This window comes from Ambystoma mexicanum, chromosome 4p, assembly GCF_040938575.1.
Source record: "Ambystoma mexicanum isolate Mex_15411 chromosome 4p, UKY_AmexF1_1, whole genome shotgun sequence".
Lineage (NCBI taxonomy): Eukaryota > Metazoa > Chordata > Amphibia > Caudata > Ambystomatidae > Ambystoma > Ambystoma mexicanum.
This window is the reverse complement of record NC_090927.1, coordinates 359,589,506-359,617,407: the sequence shown is the minus strand read 5'-3', so window position 1 is coordinate 359,617,407 and position 27,902 is coordinate 359,589,506. Positions and strand designations below refer to the sequence as shown.

The 27,902-nt window shown below is 46.0% G+C and overlaps 1 protein-coding gene across 2 annotated transcripts in view; it reads right to left on the bottom strand.

The window, feature by feature from the left end:
- WDR35 (WD repeat domain 35) overlaps window positions 1-27,902 on the bottom strand; it is a 1,418,193-nt gene that overhangs the window by 494,799 nt on the left and 895,492 nt on the right. For both annotated transcript variants that reach the window (XM_069605912.1, XM_069605913.1), the window contains one exon: window positions 10,788-10,991. In XM_069605912.1, coding sequence (XP_069462013.1) covers window positions 10,788-10,991 — 204 coding nt within the window. The remainder of the gene's footprint in view (window positions 1-10,787; window positions 10,992-27,902) is intronic.

Here is a 27,902-nt window from a genome sequence, read left to right as displayed (position 1 = left end):
CTGGCAGTCGACACAGTCGTCCGTATCGTGGGCCTCCCCGAGGCACCAGAGGCAGGCGTCGTGCGAATCCGTGACCGACATCTTGGACCCACAGTCCCCGCAGTTCTTGAAGCCTGGACGCGGGGTCGAAGATGAGAAAGACATCGCCACGAACAGGTCTTCACAACAAACTGAACAGGTTCAACGAACCGAGAATAGAAAACAGCAAACTCCAACGAGTCGAGGCGTACCGAGACTCACGAAGCGAACACGTTCGCGGAAAAAACTAAACTGAGGCTATGGGCGTCGTGCGTCCTACTTATCACAGGAGGAGGAGGTCCTCGGGGACGGCGCATCGACGCAGGACGCAGACGCCAAAGATTTTCCGAAGCAGCACAGCTGTGGACATTACCTGTCATAGATATGGAATTCGTCGGAGGACCCAATCCCTTCGAAATAAGGTACTTCTCCCCCCCACTAGTATTGCGCCATTGAGTGATTACCCTAACTTCTCCTCTTACCGACATAAGGATTTAAGGTCTGAAGCTCCGCCCGGGTTCCATTCAGTACCTCCAAGTCCCAGCTGTTGTTTGCGATCCGCAGCATAAAGCTAAGTTATGCCTCGCTCAGATTAACACTTTTGCACGTTATGAGACAAATATCGACTTCAAAAATTCCAGCACCCACATATTTTCGTCACCTCCTACTATGTGGTATATAACTATAAAGATTATATCTGTATAATAACGTTAAACAATAGCTTACTCCTTGATACAGAAACCACTGTTTAGTCGCCAGTATACTGTTTTTAGCAATATGTCAATACCATATCTGGTCATGCCGACATATCTGGTCCTGCCCACACCCTCTACATAACTTTTGTACAGCTTTCCAGAATAGATCCGTCATTTAGGGTAAACACTGTTCCTTACCATGTTACCCTGCTTCTGTCAGTTATTTGAACGTGTTAGTCCCCAGTTCTGCTTAATTCTGTGCTCATCCGTAGCACGCCCAGGTGGGCAAACGATATAACCCTTTGTCGCAAATATTATGATTCTGCCCGTGTAAAGCGCATATGATGACTCCCATTGACCACAACTGTGCTTCATGTGTTAATTCTTCCTACGCTCAATTCTACTACAATAAGGAATGCAAAATGTCTTAATCGCCTTACCCATGTCTTACCCATGTCTACTGTATTGCGACTGTGAAATGTACCATGACGTTTTTATCCTTCCTATTATGTAAGACTTTGGATGAATATTGACTGCATACGGTTAGATAAACTTAATGCCTTAATGATTCATGCAGCTCTACACTTCACTTCAACATGGAATGTATAATGATAGATTGAACAATGCCCTAGCTCTTTTGTAAACCTTAATCAGACACCTCCATAGAACTATTAGCCCCGCTTCAAAACTAAGTAGCCAATAATCAAGTGCTTAGCCTCATCGTAGACACTCACTAGGCAACCCTCGAGAGTGCTAATTCAGCCTAGACATACCCCTAATAGGCAACTATGCAAGGCCTTCTACTCGCCACTATGTTTCCTTTTTGTATTATAAAGGAATGCCTGTCCTGTATAGGTACCGCATTCATTACCCAGGGCCTCGCTAGAACTGGTTGCTATAGGCATCATCCTCTGCCCTACCCCATAACTGCCCACCACCCCACCCTTCCTTCCCATTACAAATATCCAAAATACCACTAAGCCCCCCAATAACCTAGAGACTGCTACCATCATTCCCATGAGAACCGGAGACCAGCTGCCTACCAATAGCGTCTCAACTGTCTCATATCCTAGTCAAGGTAAACCTAGACTAAAAAGACTTAGATCAAGGACTAAACACTCCCATTTAAATTATTCAAGAACACACTCCGAACAAATCAATCTCAATTCCAACCCGCCATTATCCAGCCAAAAGCTGCTTACCATTAACCCTCTCCCAAACCTCAAACAACAGAAGACACTACCTAAAGCTACTGTCAATCAATCCATCAAAACCAAAGGATCCCAGATACCAATATACCACCTCCGCCTGGACCCTCAATCAACATTAAAGGCGCCCTCATCAATGCCCGTTCACTCGGAGCCCATGCTCATTGACCAACAATTTGATATCTTAGTGGTAACAGAATCTTGGCTGCACCAAGCATCTGGCCCCCTACTAGCTCTTGCCATCCCACCAGACTTCAGCATCATTAGGTCTGACAGGTCCAACGGACAGGGGGTGGCGTAGCCATAATAGCTAAAACTAGCCTGCAAATTAGGGAAATAGCAGGATACAAACTTCTCCTAGCCAAATTCACATCCAACCCCAATACTACATTCAACTTTCTGGTCATATACAGAGCGCCCAATAAGAAAACTCCCCCAGACATTGATATCCCTCTTCTACTAGCACCCCATATCAAACCTAACACTAGATGCATCATCCTTGGTGATATCAACCTAGGTTTTAATGATAAGCAGGACCTCAAAGCTAACGTCTTTGATGATGCTCTCAAAGACATGAATTTGGTGAACGCTCCTACACACAATAAGAGTAGAACACTCAACTGGGTACCCGCACTTAACTCCCAGGTATCCATTGACTCGAATGCTCCCCTCGATTGGACTGACCACCATTGGGTCAATTTCACGGTAATCACCAACGAGCAATGCCTCCCCCAAGACTCAAACAGTGGACTCTTATGAAACAAGGAACATTAGAAGCTATCAGCAGACAACCTCTCATTAACACTAAGTGAAGCACTCTCCTCCAATATTATCACAAGTGACAACCCAGGCCACCTCGCAGACATCTACCACAAGTGCCTCACCATCACCATTGATGCCTTAGCACCCTTGATAACTAAATCACGACGTCCCGATAAACAAAGAAGTTTCTGTTTCAATGACGAACTAGTTGCCCTTAGGTGCATTTAAAGATCCCTGGAACATATGAACAAAAAATCCCCCACTGCTGATTCTGCCAATGCCTTCACAGCGGCCAATAAAACCTACAAAACTGCAGTCTTAACCCATAAAGCTAATGCTTATGAACACAAGCATTAGCAATGCCTCTTAGAACGCTAAGGAGTTATTCACCATCCTTAGAGAATTGGAAAATCCCACCCCACACACATTACACCGGTTAACTCTAGTAAAGAGTGGTGCACCACGATCCAAATCACACTAGCATCCAAAATCGAGTTACTACAAAAATAAATCATCACAAAAAGAAAGGTCTTAGCTGAGAAAAACATCCCGGCCTCCACCACTCCTAACAAATCGAACGATAATACCAATATGCTATTCCACTTCACTCCTGTCACCCAAGACATAGGGCCTCATCACGACCTCGGCGGTAACTCTTAAATCCAGCGGTAGCGCTATTACCCCTGGATTTAAGGGTCTGCCGAATCAGGGCCTCGGCGGATTTCAACCCAGCTCTGAGCTGGCGTGAAATCCGCCGAGAATTTGCGCTCATACCGCCGGCGGGAAATTTCCCCATTGAGCCCAATGGGGAATGGGGCATTCCTGAATGGGCTCAATGGGGAATGTGGACTTCCAAGTCCGCCAAACTCGTGATCCTGCGCTATTAGTGCCAGGGGCTATGGCGGTCGCGCTAATAGCCTCCGCGCTAATCCGCCGTCGTTACCGCCGAGGTTGTGATGAGGCCCATTGAGTTAAAAACAATATCCAAACTAAAAGCATCTAACTGTAAAGGTGATAAGTTCCCAGCCCACTTAATTAAACTTTGTGCCCGCATTGTCACCTCTATCATTACGAATCTCATCAATGCTTCCTTCAACATGAACACTGTCCCGGGTAGTATAAAAGAAGCATGGGTTACCCCACTCCTGAAAAAACCAACCCTAGACGCAACAGTCCCGAAAAACTATCGACCAATCACCACGGTCCCTTTCCTGCTTAAGATTATAGATAAAATAGCCTAAACCCAAGTTCAAGCCCACCTCAAACAAAATCAACTCCTCTGAGCCAGACAGTCGGGATTTTGGCCGAACCACAGCACTGAAACTGCACTCCTCGACTTGAAAATCCAGATGGACACCATTAGGGACGCTAGCAAATAGTGCATACTATTGCCGTTAGATTTATCTGCAGCATTTGACCTAGTGGATCATGATAAACTCTGTGCAACACTAGCTAATGACTTTTCATTCTCCAAGGAGACCCCCCTCTGAGTGAAATCCTGTCTAGCTGAGCGCACGACCACAGTGTCTATTGGTAAAGAGGTGGCCGACCCTATACCAGTCCCCATGGGGGTTCCCAGAGGTTCATGTCGCCTACCCTATATAATGCATATACTAAGCTATTATTCTCAGCCCTGGATGCCATGGGCGTCATGTACACCAATTTCGCAGATGATACCCAGATCCTCATACCAATTACAGGGAATTATGACTGACATCGAGATCATCAACAAAATCTATGTAATCACACGAAACTGGACGGCCCTAAACAGTCTGACTAAACGATGAGAAAACAGAGATTCTCATTGTGGGCTCCCCAACAAAAATGAATGCCCTGCATTCGGACTACTCATCAATTAAAATCGATGGCACCCTGATTCCAGTAGTGAAACAGGTAAAAACGCTAGGCGTTTACCTAGATGCTAACTTAACCATGACAAAGCATGTAAATGTTCTTTCCTCATCAACCTCCTACACTTCCAAACGAATCGCATTAAATCGCCAATTCCTCATGCCCAAAAATTGCGCTACATTAGCCAGGGCATTCGTTTTTATCAAAGTTAGACTACAGCAATATACTTCTTCTAGGCACCTCCAACGCCAACCTAGCCAAACTTCAACTAATGCAAAATGAAGCTCTACAAGACGCCATGGGACTAAAAAAAAATAAAAAAATAAAAAATCACACCATATCTGCAATATCAGAAGGGATGCCCAGTGGCTACCCATCAAGGCCAGAATTATATTCAAAGCACTGTGTGTCATCCCTAATTGTCTTGCTAAGAATGCACCCATTTATATTAATAATTCAATAAGAAAAAAAGAATCCAACAGAACTCTCAGATCTAATAATAACTCGTCCCTTGAGATCCCACGGTTCAAAAAAACCAGAGCAGGGGGGAAGTAGTTTCCCAGTCAGAGCCCCCAAACACTGGAACCCCCTCCCTCTGAATATCAAAAATATCAAAAATAAAGATTCGCTCCAGTGCTTCAAAAAACTTCTAAAAATGTGGCTATTCAACCAATACTAGACCTCTCACATTTGTAAATAATTCTAATAATCTGTGTAAATTTATGCATTTGTAACTATGTAATTTTACGTGCCTTTTGTTATATATATGTACTGTGAATTGAATGATCTACTACTAAGATGTCTAACTACGCCGTGATACAGCAGGGTCTGGGCGTACAACAAATGCAAATAAATAAAAATAAAATAAATAGAATGGCACGAGCCACAATCGTCATCAACGATGTGGCCCGATACCAGAGACATACCCGAGGATCGGGTATAGACATCGAAACTGAACACTCGGCACATCTCTTGAAGGTTGTTATCGAACACACCGAGGCGAAAAACCGTTTCAAGCAGCTGTGTGGAAAAACGGAACTGAAGCAAGAGGCGAGTTGCATGCTTTTTATACCAGCGTCAATGTCATACTTGAGGAGGATTTAGGCCCTTGAAAGACACAAGGTTGATGACACACAGCGCCCTCTGCTGAGAAAAGTTTCTGAGCTGCAAGCAGGTATCTCACCCGCTAGTCCTCAGTGACTTGTCATCCAGGTGGCCAGGACACAGCCATCGCTTTTGGATACAGTTCTTGGGGGTGGACCAGTGCAGGAGGTTCACCTGGGTGAGGGGTCTTCGGGGACTGTGGGTGAGATGTGGTATTACCCCCTTTTGTTCATCTACCCCATCCTACTTTTAGGATTGTCTGAAGTAGTAGTGTTTTGAGGACGCCAGCAACCCTCTCGGGTGAACGGCAGAGTTGGGGAGGAGACCTGAAGCCTGTGGTATGAACCTTGACTCAAAAATTGGAAAACGCAAAACAAAAAAGAAGTGCACACAGCCGGTGAGTTAGCAAGCGACCTGAGATACGGGTGTGTGTTAAAGTGAATGAAGTAGCAAAATCATATCACAAGTAAAGGCTGCATGCCTGTGGGTGAGACAGGAAGAAAGGCAGACCCTTGAATGAACTTTAAAGTGAAATACAGCTGCAAGATTAGCGATACTAAGTAACAAAGTGATCCGGTGAAAAGAAGTAACACATTCAAAAGTCTCTGTGAAAGGTGCATTGTTTAAAGCAAAAGTGTGAAAAAACAGCAAGAGTTAAAGTAAATAGTGAACCTTGAGTCAGAGTGGTCCTGCGGTGGTCAGTAAGAAAAACCATACACATTCGAAAGACTTTGACAGCCGAAAGTGGTCCACGCCCAATTGAGGGAGACCCGAAGTACATTAAGCTTGGGGAAGGGAGTCCCCTCGTAAGAGGTCTGAAACCAGCAGAGGGGGGCCTACTCTATGGTGAAAGGTCTGAGCCCAGCAGAGGGGGACCTTTGTGAATGTTTTGGTTGAAACATTATTTTGAAAGTTAGAGAAAGGAACTTTAAGCGTGGAAGGCCAGGTGGGCCTCGATCCACTGTTGTGAACTGTGTTGGAAGCCGAGTCCGAGTGTGTCATCCTGCCTACAAGGATCGCCTTGCCCCATGAGGCCTAATTAGGGGAAGAGAGCTGGTTCAACCACATCATCATTTGAACACTGACTTTTCCTTTTACATACATTTTCTCCATTTTACATTTTTTGTACAAGAGATAGGGCAGGCATTAGGTTTTTGTTAGCATAGGCCATTTTGATTTGACAGAATCCACTAAGACTGTTTTTTTATCGTTTGATGGTCGACACTACTCCCATCTTAGTTATATGGCAGACTAGGAGTTTCTCCAACCCCAACATTTTCAATAATTGTTTTACAAATTATATCCATTGTGTCAGTGTCACTACTTCTGACAGATACCATGCCTGGGTATAATGGACACTGAACTAGGATGCAGGGTAGGTGCAGTGGATAACAGGGTGGTTTGGTGGTCTATGGGAGGAAAGGACATTTAGGCCCCCTCCCCTCCATTCCTACCCACTCGCATACAATGCTCGCCCCGCTGCTTCCCATGCGCCTGTGGCCTGAGGTGCCAGACAGCTGTAGAGCGACACATACGGATGCGACGCTCAATAAGAGAGCCGATGACTGACTCCATTTTGTACTAAACACCGACTCCATTTTGTACATGCTAAAGCAGGCCTCATAGCAAAGACATTCCTGCAGGCCTGCACCTCTCCCCGACACTGTGCAAAGTTAGCCAGCTATTTCTCCCACCTCCTCCCCTATGTGTCCCTGCAGCAGCCCTGTTCTCACGGGAGACTAGGCACGAACAAGCTACAAGTTAAACACTGTATCTCTCGCCTTCCTCCGTCCATCACTGACTGTGAATGACCGGGCAAGAGCTTGGGCTTGGAAAAAACAATTTATCTCCACAAACATGTCTCATCATTTGCAGACCCTACCCTTAAAACATATACTGTGGATAACCCCTCAACCTCATACCTCTTTTGATGTAGCAGATACACACCCCACAACTGTGTGCCATCCTGTTTCACCCACGATGCTAATGCCCCCTGTAAATGCTATAAATCCCCTCCTGTGGTTGTGTACAAGGGGGCCATTTCTATGAGTTATAACAGAATGATCATTTATTAACATTTCTAAATCAATTGCAATGAACATGAAATGATGCTCCATATGCTGGTGTCTTACAATGCTGACTACACATCGCTCATTACCAAAGATCCTCGCAAACATATGACAAGGTGACACGTTTGTTATGATGCAAAATGTATGGTCCACATGCATAAGTATGTCTAAATGCTACAAGACTCCCATGTGTACAATACCAACGGCGAGGCCACGAGGCTAATGTAAATAGAACCAGTTTGCAGCACGATGACCAAGGTAAATGCAAAGGCATAGGCCATAATGTAATCAGAGCCTGCTTATTATTTGTTGTAAATGAAGTGACAATAACATGTTTTTATTCTATTCATAGGTTTACGCATAATCCCACTGATTGAACTTGGCCAAACTCAATGAGCCAAAGGGACTTCTCTCCCCTTTCCAACAGCACCGTGCACAACAGCGCGCACTCAGCCCCCACCATCCTCCCCCTCATGATAGTATGGTGGCCAGAGGCTCTTGTCTTACTGATCTCCTAATGCAACACATGTAACGTCTCACCCTTCCGCTGAGCCCGCACCGAGTATCCGCCCCCCTTGCCCTCTGACACACGATGTCTCTGCAAACCTGCCTAGCACCCCTAGACTCCATTTAAAGAAATATAGGCTACAAGCCCCCTCACCCCACCTCCTTTTGATGTAACAGTTGCATGCCATCTGTGGGCCTCCCCAGCTCACCCCAGACCACTAATCCCATGTGTGGCAATATATTCTCTTCACGCTAACAAACCAACCATTCTCTCATGGGATCTCAGGGAATGTTTTGATGAATGTGTTAATGAAATATTGTGAATAGATTAGGCACCTGGACCCATGTAGTCTCACGTTTATCGTCTAGGTCAAACGACTAGTAATATCATTCTTATATGTCAAAATATATAAATAATGTTCAAGGTATGTGCGGCCACAAGGGCAAATGTTAGAAAGTCTATAACTTCACGATTTGGACATCGCCTGACCCTGCACCCAACCCAGATGAGCCCAGCTGAACCGCATGCTCCACAAAGTAATCAGTTGCAGGCCAGCCAATCCGGGACCACCACCCCTACAGCCTGGATACAGTCCTGTCCCCTTCGTCCAATGACCGCAATTCAATGTATCCCATATAGTATACGTCAAAGATGATGTGATTTTGTAATATAATGTGCTTTTTCTGATGTTTGGGCAGAGCGCTCTCAGAGTTTGCAGAGTTCTCTGCTTGCCCTAATTTGGTTTAAGAAAAACTTTACTTTTTACTTTCACCCGCACTTGCTCTTGGTCTCATTCCCTCCTTGGGTGTGTCCATTATTGACTCTCATTGGGGAGATTGTCACTGCATTTCTGGGGGACGCTCACTTTCAGTGGGGCTGGGGTCATGGTCGAGTCTCATGCCCTAAGCAATCGACCCATGACTTGCATTCCCAGCATGCGCTGCTGATAACGACACATCAGTATGCGTTGCCAAAAATATGTTTGTTAAAGGAGGTTAACAGTTCTTTGATATATGTTAAAAGAGGAATTATTAATAACTTATATACAGTGATGTAACATCATGAAACATTTTCATTCATAAAAACCTATGAAATTCGAAGAAAAAACGTTGTTAAAGGAACGTTATGGTCAATGACATTTGTGATATCATCTTTGATGTTCTGGGTGTTAGTCTTACCGGTGAGCGGTGGTGGCGCGAGTTATGGTTGCTTAGTTTACCATAACTGGTGAATTTCTGGGGGGTTTCGGTTTTACTTGTAACCATAACGTCCTTTTAAAAACTTTTTTCACTTAATTTCATAGGTTTTTATTGGTGCAACTTAACCATAACTTTAACAGAGTTTTTTCATTGAAAAACAAAAATTATATATATATATATAGATATATAGATATATATATTACGCTAAATGCATTTACAAAGCACGTGTGCTCCCAAAAGGCATCTTGGCCAAAACCCATGGGCAGTGGGACATGGTTATTGACTATTAAAAAGGGAGAGGATCTATGGGCTAAGCCCACTGCCAGTGATCCACAGTCTTATCACAGTCAAAAGCTGTGGCCAGGGGGTCTCTGTCTTTCACCCTGTCGCAGAAGGCGGCCATGGCCAATGGCCTTTGGTCTTTTATCATAATAAATGTAAAGTGGCCAGTGGCCATGTCCAAAGGCTGTGAGAAAATTCTTAAAGTGCAGAGAAAAAACCTTTAGTTAAGAGACAGCATACGTGAAAGCATTTCCTGCAACAAAAACCATGACATTTGTCAGGTGTTGGAAGTGAAGACACCAGTAACTCTGAGTGCCCCCACACCGCAGTTGTTCTGCCCATTAGCACATGGCATCAGCAATGGCATTATGGATAACGTCAACAGGGAGCACAGAGTGAAAGTTGTCGTCACGTCAAAGAAATGCCGAATTTAATGGGTTTTGTTGTGATACATGCTTTCACCTTATCTAAAGTGTTTTAATTGAATATATAAGTGTAAGTCCTAAGAGTACTAAATGATAAGGGAGAAGTGAGGTAAAGCCTCGTACACCCTATTAGGCTATCACTGCTGATTAGAGCCGTGAAACACTCGTGCAAATCGCCTGGAACATAAGTGTCACTCTCTGGCACTGTCACCATGTAAGCGTTGATTCTGTGGCTCTAGTCTAGCAGCTGGGAAATTTCCAAGGTAAAGAATCTGCATTGGAAATGAGATCCATTAGAATTTTCATTTTTCAGTTCGAGCAAATAAGCACTTTTCATCAGGTATTTAATATGTCTTCAATGAAGGGTCACCAAAGGAAATATCGATATGATATTGCCTTATGTTGTCTGGGAGACACAGTCGTTATGATATTAAAGGCAGACATGCCAGCTGGTATTCACAACCTTGTGCTGCTGCATTTCAGGTATAGTCGACTGATGCTGGGTGGAGAAAAAAGGAGGGATCTGCTGGGAGAGCGTCTTGCAGTGGGAGTACTGTTATAATCATGGGAAGCTCAAATACTGCTTTACACGAATATGTGCCCCCGTTCAACAAGATGACATACAACTTTACAAATATTCAGCATATTATCAGCATTCATGCTTACCTTCTGTCCATATCGAGATACATCCTTTCAGCTTCTTCAAACCTGCTAAAGTAAGCAGCCACTTCCGCCTGCTTCATGGACTCACTCTGCAGGTTGCCAAGCCTCTTCACAAACTCAATACCTTGATAATCTTTGCATCTCACAAACGCCTGCTCCGCAGTAGGAAGATCCAGCTTCTGGAGAGCAGCTTCAGCTAAAAGGCGCCTGTGCAAATGAAATATGGAGAAGCACATTTCCCATCAGAAAAATAAACAAATCAGGTTCCCTCTCTACATCTTATACATTGAAATGCAAGTGCTCGTTTACACTTTTTAGAAACACTTCTAACTGCAAAGCCCCAGCCCCCTCCTTGCATTATTCATTAGAATAGCAGAGTTGGCAGTAATGGTGGATAAGAGTAGCGTCCACTAAGAAAACTAGGAGAAAGTATTCTAAAAGGGAGGAAGAAGTGGACCTTATGTCCACAATGACTGGCCTGCCTTCTAAAAGGCTATGGGGGAGATCCAGATTCCCCTGCCTCACATCAATATTTTCTCATGAAGAACAGTATGTACCAGGTTTCCATTCAAATAAGTACAAACAAGGTGGAGACCAAAGTATATATGGTGTGAGAAACTCCTAACAACCCCAAACTGATCATATACATACCATGGTACTGATAAAAACATTACAGCTCATGAGAAAACAGTTGAACATCTGTCCAGACCGCTAAATAGTGTAAACAAGCAGATACTTGCGCAACAAGGTTAGACCAGAAGAAGTAACCTTCAAGTGGTGGGTTTCACAAAAGGTGCTGAAATGGGACATCCTACTCACTTTCTCCAAATCCGTAAAATCCATAGAATTCTTCCTCAAATCCTTGATCTTTCCCCAGACTTTAGTGATTGAGCGAGCAAACAGCACCCTGGTGCTCAGGCTCAAAGAGGGGCAAACACTTAGGCCCTTCATTGAGACATTTTTGCAATTACAGTAAAGGAAATTCTACTTGAAAGAGCAAGCCAGCTTCAGTATGACACACTGGGTGCTGAAACAAACAAAACACTGTTTTATAAGGACCTGAGAAAATAAATAATGGTTCAGAGGAAAGTCTTTGCTAATGCTAAAATGAAAGCCAAACAGGCAAATTCACAATACTACATGGTAAGTGCACTGGTAATCATGTTATACACTAATTTATCGAATACAATGTGATGGTGTCCTTCGGAGCTTCACAGACTATAGATAGACAAAAGAGTTTATTGATGCACACAAACAAGGAGCTTTTATTATTATCCTTATTATGGTATTTATTGAGCGCGGACCTAGCTTCAAGAAGCACGTGAGTGCTTTACAATCATAAGGAGAAGAAGAAGGAGAGAGGAGCAGAGAAACTAAGAAGTGGGGAGCTAACAATAGGGGTGGGAGGAAGGTGGTCAATTTGCCTGCACAGGATCTACAAGCAACCAGGGAAGCAAACAGTAGGGATCATTGTTGGGGAGCTTGCTGTAGGACTAACAATGTATGGTTACTATGGTAAGTCTATATGTTGTCAGTGCATTAAGGTGTCAATATGCCTGATGTAGGACTTGTTTTTCATAGCTTTAAGTATAATCTACATGATCTGTCATATATATATTACAGGGCCTGCGGTAGCGGCACTGTAGTCTTGCTTACGTTGCTCAACTCACAGAAAGAACACTTTTTGGGTGGCTTTATAACTTTGGCGTCCTTACAACAAAATCCTCACCAAACTTTGAAAAAAAAGTATATAGCCACCTCGGAATGATTTTGCAATGTTTGGTGCGGTGTCGTCCATCGGGGGCAGGGAGAAGCTATGGGGGGTCCCAATATGTTTGAAATGCTCAGACACAATGGAAACAAAATTATGCTTGTGCCTACAGCCCAAACCTCTTGACGGATTTGCAGGAGCGGCTGCTTGGTCCAAAAGTGTGCTTTTGCAAATTTGGTATAAATCCGTCCAGTAGTTTTTCTTAAATGGGCAAAAAGTAGGACAAACAAATTAGTGATATCTGGGTCCGGTCCGCGGACTCACATCCTGATTCGGAGTCGGAGTCCGCGGATGCCTTGGAGCAATCAGAGAGCACTTTGATGTTCGCGGACATCATACAGGCCCACTCTTTGGTCAATTACAAATGTGAGGTGCGTCCAAACTTTTTAAATGGACGCCATGTTGGATTCGCAAACTGTGCATGTAGTTTGCGTACATCACAGTAAAAACATATTGTTTCATTAGTTTGACAACTGCAAGTGCAATGTTATGTTTTTTAATATGTTCAATTATGTGAGCAGCACTTTATTTCCAAACAAGTCCTTGTTCATCTTAATGGAGCAGGTGGACGCACTGTAGCACCTTGAAAGAACTTGTGTTGACTGAAAGAATGATGATATGAACACTGAAAAGGATTTTGGGGAACTTAGGGCAAGGTGCAGGTGTAGGCATTCAGGAGGGTTATTCATTTCTCAATCTGGCTCTTGTTACGTTAGAGGTATGCCACAGATAAGCTTAAGAAGGCACAAGCTTCTGAGAATGGTTCAAGGGTTTATATTTTGCAAAACTCAATTCAGAATCTTGACCGTATGCAATTGAAATGTGTAATACTAAAATCCGCCCCTCTTTAGAATCCCTAGGGCTTCCCACCTGCCTAGCCCAGGCTTCCCTGTATCTCAGGTCAGTTGCTAAGGATCGGTAACACCTACTATCTATATCTCTATCTAGGTTGATGGCATAAATGTTTTAGCCTTTTCTATCATGCTCTTTCCAGGTTTCTTTTAGATGGAACCTATCCTGAAAACTCCCCAGCAAGTGTATTGCAATGTGGTCTGGCGCCTTTCCAAAATCCCAGTTCTTCTGACTCAGGACTTTCACACCCTTGCATTCCTTTGCCTGATGTTCTTTCACCTTACTCCCTTCCTCCTCTCTCTCCTTTTTCTGCTCCCCTTTTTCTGTCCATCCGATGGTCATACAATCTCCTTGCTTCGCTTACCCTCTACTCTTCTGCTTTCTAATTTCCTCTCTGCTCGCTTGGACTAAATTTCTTATAGTTGAATGATGTGTTGATACCATTTTGATATGATGGAAGGTGCATTTGCAAATAGGTCCTGAAATGCAAGCTAATGAATGTCCTTTTAGTCCTGTGTATTTGCGCACTGGACAGGCATCACTATTTTGTAGTAGTTTCATTTTGAATTTGACTTTGCTTTTTACATACTGATTGAGGAACTGGTGTAAAGATTTGAAATATTTTTTGGCAATGTTACACATTGATGTACACGGCCATTTGTAGACTGGACGTTTGGTTGTGTAGAATGGGGAGGTGATACTGAGCTTTCTGGGAATATTTTTGTGAGCAGAGTTTCTTGTTCCATAATGGTGTTATTAAGTTTTTCATACCCTCGTCCACTGCTATGTATGGCAATTGGGTTTGTTTGCTTTTGTTGATCTGCTTCTTCATTAAAATATGGTTCTGTGGCCGTGGTGTGACTCCATTCACCTTCACAGATGTTTAAGAAGCTATTTTTGATAATATTCCGTTTATTGAGAAGTCTTTTTTGGAGTTTAGTAGTTAGTTTTGTTAGTGGTTTCATCCTGTTTAAAACTAAAATAAATAACTTCCTTTTGTCCTGGGTGTTAGTCTTAGCAGTGCACAGTGGTGGCACGAGTTATGGTTGCTTAGCTTAACATAACTAGCGAATTTCAGGGGTATTTCGGTTTTACGTGGAACCATAACGTCCCTTTAATAACGTTTATTTCACTGAATTGCATAGGTTTTTGTTCCTTTAACAAAGTTTTTTTCACGGAATTTCATAGGTTTTTAGTAGCGCAACTTAACCATAATGTCCCTTTAACAATGTTTTTTTCACTGAATATATATATATATATATACATATATATATATACATATACACATACACATATACAGGGCAATGTTAACATCCAAAATTGAACGTAAAGGAGGGACAGGCGCATGCATCCTCCTACCTGTTAATACTTCATGCAGAGTCAACTGATGATCTACACTGGGAAAGTTGTGAAGGGCAAAAAGAGCAAGGGGGAGGCAAGAAAACCAGTTTTGGCAAAGAAAAGAGGTTAGCATCGCTAAGTGTTCTTTAAGCAAGCCATTGAGCCTTTCAACAATCATGTTCACTTGCAGCCAGTACACTGTGCAAAGGATGTGTTTTATCCCCAAAGGGTGTGTAATCTCCTCAAAAAGGTTTTTGGTGAAATGCTGGCCATTGTGCGATCACATCTCTTCACATACTCCCCACCTAGAAAACACTTCCCTTACCAAGAATTTGGCCGGAGATTTCGTGTCATTCTTTGCACAGGGCCCAGCCTCAAGCCAGCGCAAAAAGACACAGACGACAACAATTAGGTATTTATAAGACAAGTATCTTTCTTGCATATAAACATAGTCAATATGCAAGTGCCGGAAGGACCCTTCCGGACGCGGTATCATTCCTCAGATGGTTTTTAATGTTTGGCCAAACAAAAACTGTTGACAGACCACACAGTTCACCATAAACTCTGCTACTCACTGATGCATATTTCATACATACCATCCCTCACTTTTCTCTGATGCTATACTTTCTTTGGATGCATGGGTCAGAAAATGCAATTGCTCGAGAGCTAAGTTCAGCAATTTCCGAGGCATCACTGGTTTTCCTGTACTATTCTGCCTCCATATTAAGTCTGTTGGGGAAAGAGAACACCATCTTTGTATCCACAAGTCCTTCTTGTCCTTCGGGCCTCTCCTTGCAATTCTATAATCGGAACAATTTGTGTCACACTAAAACTTTCCTCCTTCTCCGTTTCTTGCCCATTCCTCTTTTCCCCTGCCATCATCAGCCATCATCTTGTAGAGTACCCTGCTTCGCTTCGGTAAGTATGATGCTTCTGTGGCTGCTCACAAGCTATTTCGTTCTTGTCCTCCTGTATGGGCTGCACATTTTATTATTGCCACTTTCACCAGCACTTTTAATTCCTCTATCAACTACCCAAGTAGTTTATCATGTTGTACTGGTGTGCCATCACTTCTCCTGAAATCCCTCCTTTCCCATCGGGCGAATCCTGAATGTATGGTAGATGTTACTTAGGCAGAGTCGGTAAATATGTTTTATGGACTTATCATTGCAACTAGCTCTGTGGCTTGTGCTGTATAGTGTGATGGTAATCACATCTGAGACTGTGTTACATATTCCCCATAGAGTATTCCCCATGTATGTAGCTGCCCTTGTATGTCTCCTGCCCATTTCGGGGTCTATACTTGAAGACCCATCAATGTATACCATGTCTGCTCCTTCTATTGCTTCTTCCTTAGCATGTATGTCTCCTTCCATTCGATCCATATGTGCTACACAGTCATGAATATACTCCCCTTCAGCTGCAGGTTCTGCTATAAATGTTGCTGGGTTTACCACACGACATCTCACTACCTCTATTTATGAGTTTGTTAATATCACCTTGTACCCTAATGCCCTCTGTGTCATTAGGGTGTTTTTTGATTTTTTCAGAAGAGCGAACAGCGTGTACTCCACATACAGCACCCAGGGTACCACATTGTGATTGTCGCTGCCTTTTCTATGGCAAACGCTGCAAGTGCTTGTTTGCCAGGAAAATGTCCCTGCATTACTGGGTCCAAAACGCCACTGTAGTAGGCCAATGGTTTGTGCTCCTGTGGTTTCATTTGCGTAAGGACAACCGTCATTACTGAACCATCCGAGTGGGAGGACAAGTGGAATTTGTCCTTATAGTTAGGGGTGCCAGCACTGGTGCATGTGCTAATGCTTCTTTAAATTCTGGGAAATGTTCTCTCATTTCAGATGTCCATTTAAACACCCTCTTCTTTTTCTGAGCTTCTTTTAAGGCCTGCAGCGCAAGGGCTTAGTGTAGGTCGAGTAGTCAAAAATCCATGGAATTTCTGCATTTCTTTTACTGAGCGTGGCTGTGCTGTGCAGTGAATTTCCTCCACCGCTCTTGTATTATCCTACGCCCTTCAATGGATATTATTTGACCAGGGTACACTACTTTCTCCTAGCAGTATTGTAGTTTCCCTTATCCACCTTGTACCCTTTCTCTGCCAGTAATGTCAGCAGGTGTACTGAGTCCGCCTTACATTCTTCCTCTGTCTCAATGCATACCAACAAGTCATCAACATATTGGATCACTGTGCCTGGCATTTGCAAATTGCTCAGGTCCATTTGGATGACTCTATTGAAAATACTTGGTGATTCGCAGTAGCACTGGGGAAGTCTAGTGTATTCAAATCTCGTTCCCTGATACGTAAACTCTGTCAAGTACCATGAATCGGGGTGCAATGGAATGGAAAAGAAGGTATTCTTCAAGTTCATTTCTGTGAAGTACCTTGCCTGTGTCGGGATGTTACACAATATTGTGGTGGGGTTTGGGACTATTGGAAATTCGTCCTCAACAACATCGTTTAAGGGGCGCAAATCTTATATGAATCTCCAGGATCCACCCTTGGATTTCTTTATCGAGTATATGGCCGTGTTACAAGGCCAGGAAGAAGTTTGTATGAAACCCTGCTCCTAGAGGGCATGCAAGGTTGTTTATATTCCCTCATCCGCTTCTCTAGACAATGGGTATTGTTTAGCTCAGTTTTATTTTCACCACCCCCACTCCTTTTAGTACTCCTACGTCATGGGGCACCATGGTCCATAATTGTTCGGAGATCTTCTTGAGGTCAGTATTGGTACCCACTTCTCCACTACTTTTACTGGGCAATGTATTTGTAGCTGAAATACCATCTCTCCCTCTTCCTCTTTGTCGAAGAACAGCTGTTCATCTGTTACTCCCGTTATATTTAATGTTGGGTCTATGCAGAGCACTGTGCGCCATTCATTATTGTCATTGGCTGTCCCACACAGGATAACCATGTCCTTACATATTACTACCCCCTCTAACTGTAGCACGAGTGTGGTGCCTTTCATGTCATCACCTTGACACAGTGGTCTGAAGAAGAATTCTGATGCCAATCGTAACACTTGCTCTTGTATTCCCGTGACCCATCCCAGCAGCATCTCTGCTCCATACAAAAACATGCTTGGGTACATGGGTTGGCTTCGCAATGTGCTTTGAGCATGTGCTGCTAATAAGAGTGCAGCCATTTGGGTGTAGTAGACACCTGGTGTTGTGCATACCAACCATCTCTCTGTGTCATGATCTCTGCTTCCAAAAGGTCAGGGTTTTCCCAACTCCCTTGGAAGCAGATCCATAACCCAGGTTCCGAGTGCCAACCAGTCCCAATTGGGACCTTTTGGACCCAGTCCTGGCGCCAGTGGCACCAGGCTCATAAATATGCCCAGTCCCAGCGCTGGAAGCGCCAGGCTCATAATGCTTGGGTGGACTTACCTGCAGCAGACCATGCTGCTTACTTGCCTGCCAGTTGAGCCTCTGATCCTCTTCTGTTTGGAACTACTTTTCCTGTTGGGTGGGGCAGGAGCCACTCCCTAGGTTCAGAACACTGGAACTCTTCTGGAAAGCAGGAACTCTTTTCTTACCTAGGCGTGGCTGTGGAAGGAGACACCTAAGCACTACAGGAGGCTATTTAAACCACACCCGATGGATGAATCTTGCTTTGCGTTATTCTGCATCCTCTGCAGCAGAACGCTCATCGTGTCTTCTGCATCTGATCCTGGGCCTAAGGAAAAAGGCTTACCATCCTGAATCCAGTCTTCAGCAACACCTATAAAGACAAGAAAGAACAGGTTAGCATTACGGTCTTCAGTGACAGCGCTTCACTTACCTGGTCCATCGGCTGTCACCAACGCCTCGCGCTGCATTCCGGCATCTGAAAGACAAAGGCTTACCTACTCTTCGTGTGCTCCGGAGGTCTTCGCACTGCATTCCGGCATCTGAAAGACAAAAGCTTACCAACTCTTCGCACGCTCCGGAGGCCTTCGGCGCTGCATCCCGCATCTGAAAGACAAAACAAGGTGCGTTTAAAGACATTGGGGAACTTTAATACTCACGTGCCATTACTCCTTTCCACATCTAACCCAGTGGGTATTCCGGCACCCTGCAGCCGCTCCGAACTTGTACCTGCAAAATAAAAAGACAGTTAGAGCGCATCGTGAAGCAGGCAACAAGCGCTTACTTACGTGCTTCCAGGCGCTTCTATTCATCACACGGGCTCCATCTTCAACTCACTTCAGCCCGTCATCCGCCATCGCCGGAACCCTGCAAAACAAGAGACATCATTACTAAAGACTTTTAAGACATTAGAATTACTCGAAACTTACCGTTCGTGCAGTAAACGACGGACAGCAGTCCTCTGAAGTCAAGAGGCCTGCTCCTCTTATCCAGTGAAGAAACTGGTTACAGCACCCTGCCCCGAGGCAGATGGAGAGCACGGCGTTCACTTACCTAAGGTGAGAGCGTTAACCTTTGGGGTTCTACAGGAGAAGAGAAAGGGAAGAAGAGAGAGACATTCAATAACCCAGTTCATTAATCCCATATTTTCTATCTGCAGACATCTTACCCTTCAAGTCAGACATACAGTGCACAGAGGTCCAACCCAAAGAGCCAGCCGTGTGTTACACATCACCTTTGAAGATATGGTATACGCCCAGTCAAGACCGGCGCCTCTACGGGAATCAGGTGAGCGTTACACTCTGTGAACAACATGGTGACATTCAACTTGCTGAGGAAATCTCTCCCTAGTATGTTGATGGAAAACCCAGGCCTTGTGATTGTGAAAAAACAGGCCTTTCTCCCCCTTTTTAGAATTCTCAAACTTAAGTGTGCCCTCCTACCTGTCTCAAACAGGCACATTTTGCAAACTCATATCTTGAGTGTTGTCGTCTGTCCTATTGCGCAACCTGCTTGCCTCCCTCAGTCTGGTCTGCCTACTCCACTGACCTTCGGTAGTGTCTTGCCCTCTCCCTTCCCCCCTCTCCCTCTTCCACCTACTATATGGTGCTCTCTGTATCTCCTATCTTTTCTAACTGCTTCTCTATTGACTATCCTGCTCTCCTCACTAAATCTGGAAGGAAGAAGTTTAAAAAGGACATCCTGGTCTACAACCCAGGCCTCCCTATCGCCTCCCTATCGGCAGCACCTACACCAGTGCCTCCTCCAAGGAAACTCTCACTAACATCCTCTTTGTCGTGCCTTCGCCAGACCTAGGGACCCTTCATATAGTCTCTGTGCTCTCCCCTTTCTCCTCTTCTCCCATTAATGGTGGCACCCGCTGGGACGCCCTCCTGGCATCCTTCCTTTCCTCTAAAGTCATCAGTAATGTCTACTCCAATGGGACCGTCCTGGTCCAAGGCTCTCAGGCCAACCTTCACCTCTTTGATAGACGCTTACCGCGCCTCATCAACTTCCTTTCTTCTCCTGCTGTCCCCTCTCCCCTTTCCTTGACTACCTCGTCTCCCCCTTCTGCCTCCTCCCTGGTTACCTTGCCGTCCCTTTCCCTCTCTACCCTCTCTCAGGCTCCTTCTACACCACTGCAGGGCGTACCTCTGATCTGTACCCCTCCCCAGAAGTCCTTCCAGGATGGCAACCTTCTCCATCTTGCCACTCTAAACTTTCACTCTGCCGTCAAACACTCTTCTGATATGTGCCGCCTTCTGGAAGAACTTGACCTTTATGTCCTCAGTCTCACCAAAACATGGTTCATGGCCAGCTCTGTTGCCAGCTTTGATTCGCTCTTACCTGACGACTACAAGATCCTCTCCCCACCAAGGGCCAACCGCTCTGGTGGGGGAGTAGCCCTGATCTTCCCCGAGTGGATTCCTGCCTCTCTCACTCCTACGCAGGCCTACTCCTCTTTTGAATGCCTTGTCTGCAGGCTCTCTCTCTCCCCTAGCCATTCACTTACTGTGGCTACTATCTATCGGCCACCTGGTCAGATTTCATCCTTCCTCTGAGTGGACGGACCTCTCCTCCTCAGTCCTGGCTTCAACTACTCAACTCCTCCTTCTTGGAGACTTCAACATCTACCTGGATGCCTCCTGTTTTCCTTCTGGACTCTTTTGCGACCTCTCGACTCTCTCTCACTCACTATTCTCCCCTCTGGCCCGACTCATTAAGCAGGGTACACTCTTGATGTTCTGATCTCCTCAGACCTTACCCTCTCTGTCCCTCTCACCACTCCTCTCTCCTGGAGTGATCACTTTCTCCTCTCCTCCCACTTCACTCTCCCTACCCCTCAGGCAAGCTACTTTCATCACTGCCACCCACCTTCTCGGTCATCCGACCCATGAAGCGCATGTCAGCTGAGGATTTTGCCGCAACCTTCTCAGCCCCTTGCCCCTTTGGCTGACTTGCATCCTGACACAGCCCTTTCCACTCTGCTATATCTGATACTCCTGATATCATGTCCCTGTCATGAGAATCTGCCTGAAGCCCAAAGCCAAGTGCAACTCCTGGTATGACTCAGACCTCGTCACCCTAAAACGCAAGTGTAGGGAGGCCAAGAGGAAATGGTGTGCTTCATGTACATCCTCTGACAAACTGGCCTGCTGCCTGCTGCAAAGGCAATACCGGCTCTCTGTCCTAACCATGAAGACAGCGCATATCCAAGCCCGCGTCTCTGCGGCATCTAACAACCTGGCTTAACTCTTTAAAATCTGCAAGGAACTGGCCAATCCTGCCGCAGTCTCTACCTTTCCTGTCCCCTCCCAGGCCCTCTGTACGGCACTGGCGTCTCACTTCATCTCTAAAACTCAGGACATCCTGTCTTCTCTCTCCTCCTCTCCCCTCCTTTCCTCCACTCCCTACTCTTTCCTCTGGCCATTCTGCAGCCACCTCTCCTCCCTCCTTCTCTGCCTTTCCCCTGTTCTTCGCAGACAGGGTTTCTATACAAGTCCGATCTATGTTTATGTTTTTTGAATTTATATAGCGCTTTAAGCCAAACTACTTCACAAAATAACAAGTACAAAAGTGAGAGAAGCATATTTACAAACATGAACAAGTCATTAGAACAATAAGTAGAACTATTTACAAGGGGGAGACGGTGGGGGGAGGATAAAAGAGGGGGTAGGTGAAGGGAGTTACGGCGTAGGATTGAGAGGGGAAGGGAAGAGGGAGTGATCTGGTGTCCTCATTGCCCTTAAGTAGTATTTATTACCAATTTAAGGTCAGAGGGGAAGGAGAGAGGATGGGGGAAAGGAGGAGGGCAAGGGTAGGAGGGGAGAGGTAGGGAAGGGAAGTCAGGGGGGCGTAAAGAAGATGGGCTTTCAGGGAGTGGTGGAAGGATGAGTAGGTAGGGGTGGAGCGGATGGAGAGCGGTAGGGAGTTCCAGTGTAGGGGGGCCAAGAGTTGGAAGGAGCGGAAGCGTGAGGAGGCACATGGCGCTGGGGTACAGTGAGGAGGTAGAGGTTTGCTGAGCGGAGAGATTGGGAGGGGGAGTAAAATGAGAGGAGGGAGGAAAGGTAGGGGGGGTGCCAGGTCATGGAGAGATTTGTAGACAAGACAGAGGAATTGAAGTTTCAGTTGTGAGAGGAAGGGAAGCCAGTCAAGTTGAGAGAGAGAGAGAGAGAGAGAGAGAGAGAGAGAGAGAGAGAGAGAGGAAGAAATAGAGTCACGAGGGCCGAGGAGACAGAGTACGGATAGAGGAGTGGTAGATGGACTTTAAGGGAGTTAGGTGAGAGACAGGGAGTCCAAAGAGGAGAGAGGAGCAGTAGAAGAGGCGGGAGAAAATAAGGGAGGAGATTAGGAGTTTGGAAGCATGGAATGTGAGAGAGGAGTGGACCTTGCAGATTTTATAGAGGTGGTGGTGACAGGCTCGAGAGGTTAAAGGGATGTGGTTGGAGAAGGAGAGAGTGGAGTCGAGGTGAAGGCCGAGATTACGGGCATGGCAAGATATGGGGAGGTTGGAAGGTGGATGAAGGAACGGGGAGAAGGGGAGAGAGTGTTAGGAGGGAAGAAAAGCACCTCAGTCTTGTCAGTATTGAGGAAAAGAAAGTGGGATGACATCCAATTTCTTATGGCCGTGAGGCAGGACGAAAGAGTGAGGTGGAGGTCAGATGTGAAGGAAGAGAAGGAAAGAAACAGTTGATGAAATCAACTATGAAAGTCTTGCCGAAACAGGTTCACCCCTGTTCCTCCAAAACTATCAAGGACCACATCGACTCCCTGGCTCCTGCCCTGGCTGATTTCTGCAATCACTCCTTCGCCACTGGAGTCTTCCCATCCCCCCTGAAGCACTCCCTTGTGCACCCTCTTCTTAAGAAACCCACTGCCAACCCCTCCTGCCCGGCCAACTATCGCCCAATCTCCATCTCTCCCTTCCTGGGCAAGCTCCTGGAGAAACTGACCATCTCTCACCTTAATCTCCACAATGAATCTGTTGGTTGTCTCCATGACCATCAGTCTGGCTTCAGAGCTGCCAGATGCACGAAACTGCTCTCCTGAACATCTGTGAAGACCTGCTCTCCAATCTTGACTCTAACACCACTTGCGTCCTCATCCTGCTTGATCTCTCTTCTGCCTTTGATACTGTCAACCATGCCATCCTGCTCAACCATCGCCATGATAACCTGGGTATCACCGGTCAGGCTCTGGCGTGGCTGACTTCTTTCCTCTGCGACCGACCCTGTCAGGTCCAACTTGGGTCCTTCCTCACCGCTATCTTTCTCTCTACCTGTGGTGTCCCCCAGGGGTCTACCCTCTCTCCCTGGCTGTTCAACCAATACCTGGCACTCCTGGCCCACTGCATCGCCGCTCTCTGCCCCAACTTTCAGTGTTAAGAGGATGACACCCAACTCATTTTCAGGCTACCCTCAGCCTCCTTCTCTAATTCCCTCATCTCTGACTGTCTGTCTACTATCCAGGAGTGGTGTGCCGCCAATGACCTCTGCCTTAATGCTAGTAAGACTGAGATTCTCCTCATTGGCACACCCGCTCCCTCCTTTCCTGTAGCTCTCTGGCTGGCCTCTCTTGGCCCTCTTCCTGCTCCCACCTGTGAGGCTAAAAACCTTGGGGTCATCTTCGACTCTACACTCTCCTTCTCTCATCACATCTCTGACGTCTCTAGGAAGTCACACTACCAACTGCACCTCCTCAGATGTATTCTTCCTTTCCTCTCCTTCCCCCAGAAGCTCACTGTCTCCAGAGCTCTGGTTCTCTCTAGGCTGTACTATTGCAACAGCCTCTTTCTAAATCTGCCTGCTTCTACTCTCCGCCCTCTGTAACTTATCTAGAACAGGACTGCAAGACTTGTCCTTGGCCTCAAGCGCAGGGATCCCATCTCTCCAGGACTGAAGTCTCTGCACTGGCTCCCTGTGGCTGCGAGGATTAAGTTCAAAACCCTCTGATCGTCCACAAGGCCTTCTGGGGCCTGGGGCCTCAATACCTTCAACTCTCTCGTCCTAAATACTTTCCTTCTCGAGCTCTTCGCTCATCTGCCTCAAACTCCCTCAGGGTCAGTCACTTGTCCAAGCAACGAGTTGTGGTAGATCTCTTTCTTCGGCTGGGGCCTCCCTCTGGAACAGCCTTCCTGCCTCCCTGAAACTTGAGGAGAATCATCTTCGGGTCTGGAAGCACCTCAAAACCTTTCTCTTTGCTTCTGCTTTTTCTCCTCCTCTCCCTTGCTGCATTCCTGGCTGACACTGACATTGCACTGGTTGCCTGGCCGCCCTTTGATCTCGGGCCCATGTCCTCTCCCCCGCCAGTTGCACTCCTGCACTGCCCTCCTGAAAACCCCGCTCTTGGGGACTGTTTTCTGTATCCCTACAGTCCCACTACCAGCACTTGACACCTGATGTCTGGATTTACCCTTGCACTTGCCACCTGCTGGCCGTACTTTACTTATTGTTTATTTATTTTCTTATCCAGTGTACTGCACTGTCCTCTCCCCCTACCCCCGCACTTCTCCTCCCTCCCCTTCGCATGCATTTGCGCGATCTGAATGACACCTGGCCTAGTAGGATTGCTGTCTGTCTTCCCTCTGTTCCCCTCCCTTGCCTCGTTGCACCTTGAAACACCTGTGTATAGGTGCGTTATAAATACCATATCATATCATATCATGGGAGTGTTACAATAGTGTAGCTACGATGTGTTGGTCCCTTTAGTAAGTGGTAAATCTTTTGCGAGTGGAACCGTGACCACCACCCCAGAGAAGCCCTGTGTGTCCATGACCTTGTTCGATAATGGGAATCCCCCTTCTTGTATACAGGATTTTGTCACACCCGTGACTATAAGTAAAGAAAATTCCCTGGGTTCTATTTTCTCGGCTACCTCGCTTTCCTCATCGGGGCCATCAGTTACTACTAGGACTGGACACACTGAAGCCTTCTGTGGCCCCCCCTATTGTTGCGTGTTGCCCTGGGGAGACAGGGTTTCCCTCCACTACACTTACCCCGGTGTAAGGGGGAATCATGTTCTGCCCCAGCAGCACTGTACTCCCTTCCCTGCTGCTACTGCTGGAGTATGTGTCATTGCTGAGGTCCCTGCTTCCCTGTTTATGGACCCCAGGTACATGTGGTGATCCCTACTGCAAAGGCATCTGTCCCTGCTGCATGGGTCTAGGTGAGGCTGCATCTGCTGCCAGTGCAGCGGCATCGTGACCCCTCCTTGCTGTTGTGCTATCTGTATTGCCTGTGCTTGGGCTTGTTCAAATGGACAAATGCGTGCAGCATGCCCCATGTTTTGGCTGGGGCCTCCCTTTGGAACAGCCTCCCTGCCTCCCTGAAACTTGAGAAGAACCATATTCGGTTGCAGAAGCACCTTAAAATCTTCCTCTTTGCTTCTGCTTTCTCTCCCCCTGACACCCTCTACCCTGCTGAATTCCTGGCTGATACTGAGACTGCACTGGTTACCTGGCCACCCATCTGTTCTCGGGCCCGAACCCTGCCTGTTGCAGGCCTGCACTGCCTCCCTGGCAACCCCTGCACCTGGGGACTGTTTTCTGTAGCCCTACAGTCCCCCCCACCAGCACTTATGTCTACACTCACGCTTCACTTGCCACAATCTGGCCGTTTTTTATTTATCTCGTTATGTTATTATCCCATGTACTGTACTTTTCCATTTCCCCCTTCCCTTGCACTTGCGCGATTTGATTGACACCTGGCCTAGTAAGATCGTTGTCTGTTTTCTCATTGTTCCCCCTCCGTTGCCTTGTCGTGCCTTAAAACATTTGTGTATAGGCACGTTATAAATATAATATCATATCATATGAAACATAGCCCAAAGACCCTGTATCCTACCCATCTATATCCTCCCCTTCGTTGTTGCTGGTACCCTGTCCCCAAGGGGAAGAACCCCCATGCATATAATTTCCCTGCAGCGACATCGCCCACTGTAGTGACATTCCCCGCTGCAGTGACACATAACCCCCTGGTTGTGGTTTGTGTCCTACAGGAAAGGTTCCCTGTGCCGCGGGTGACACTGTGGCAGAATCGGGTACAAGCAGTGCCCCTTCTATGGTATACTTTGCCAGCTTCTTTTGCCCAAATGTGTTTTCTGGTTTCGCGGGAATCTCGCCTGCCTCTCACTCTTTTGTTTTCATTTGCAATAGTGCACTATCATTGCCTGTATTTCTGGCCAGCCCTTAGCTTCGATGCCCATAATCTTATCTAATGATGCCTGTACCTCTGTCAGCAATCCCTTTATCAATATGTGATAAAACATGGGTACACATTCATTACAGGACCTTTGCGTTTGTGTCCACATATCGTGCACCCGTTTTATATATTCCACCGGGTCATCACTTTTCATTTTATGGGCCTTTACTGTCCCTAGGATACATACTTCTCAGAACCTCCCAGACATGCGCTCGACAGTTATTAAATGGAGCTCCGTAATGGGCATTTGTGCTTATTTTCACCTCTTTATACCCTGCCTGGTTCCATATTTTGGCTGCCTGCTCTCCTATGATCGCTGCAAATAAACTTCTCAAGTCTCCTATGGCCAAAGTCACCCCTGCTGTCTTTTTTTCGAGCTCCTGTATCCATTCACTTGCCCCTGGCACGAGGGAGGGCAGGATGCTTTTTAGATTATCTCTGTCCATCGTCTGCCATGGAACATAATGTGCGCCGCCCCCTCTCCCTTTCTGAAGAAGTGGCATTACTCTGGTCTTCGGACCTATTCCCCTCCTCCTTTGGTGGCCTAAATTAATCCCGTTTTAACCTTCCCTACCCTGCTGCAGAGGGAGGTGGACTAGTCCCTTTCACTTTCATCGCTGTCCTGTCGCTTTCGCTCTTTCCTCCCCATCTCCTTGTTTTATCAGGTGTTCATTCGTGGCTGTCTCCATTACTCCATTCTTCCCCTAGCAGTCATTAATCTAAGGCAGCATCATTCTTGCCCACTCCTTCCACCACTTTTATTTCTCGTCTTTCCCTTCTTCGTCTAGTCTGAATTGTATTCTCCCCGATAGCCAATCCCCCTTATCTCCCTTATTTTGCCCCCGTACTTTCTTCTCTATCACTCTCTCTGCTTCACTGATTAATCCATTCACTTGCTGTCACATATTCTTTTATCTATCTGCTAGGTATTTCCTCTCTACCCTTGTGTGCATTTCCTCCCTTTGTGCGTCTCTAGCCTTTTCTCCTGCTGTTTTCATGCAGTCCCCTCCCAAGGTCTCTCGCTGGGGGTTTGTGAACCCTGCTGCGGGCCGTAATGATGGATAAACAATGTAGCGTGGAGGCAGGGCACTCAGTCTCCCCCCTCCTGTAGTTTCCTTTTCCTCCTTTTTCTCCTCTCGTCTCTTCATATAATTTCCAGAGCCCCAATATGTTTTGTCAACTTTTCAATTTAGAGCACTTGTATTTTGTTAACATATACAAGAACGTATTTTCTATTATTTTGCTGTCAAAAGTTCCCTCTATGGGCCATGCATGGAAACACTGACCTGCAGTCTCCTGACCCCATTGAAAATTTCACTTTAATATTTGATTGCGATACTGGGGCAATTTGCAGCACATGTTATCCAGGAGGCGATCTAAATAGGCAATTTTTCCCTTACCTCCTTTGGTCATTTATCCCAGCTACCCTTTGTATTCTTCCCACCTTTCTTCTTCTCCTCCCCTTTTTCTCCCCTCACACGCACTCACTCCCTATCTCACCTAGCTCGGCATTCACGCTGGCTCTCTCCACAGGCACGACCACTCACTCTGTGAATTAGCACCTCTAATACAGTACACTGAGCTTTC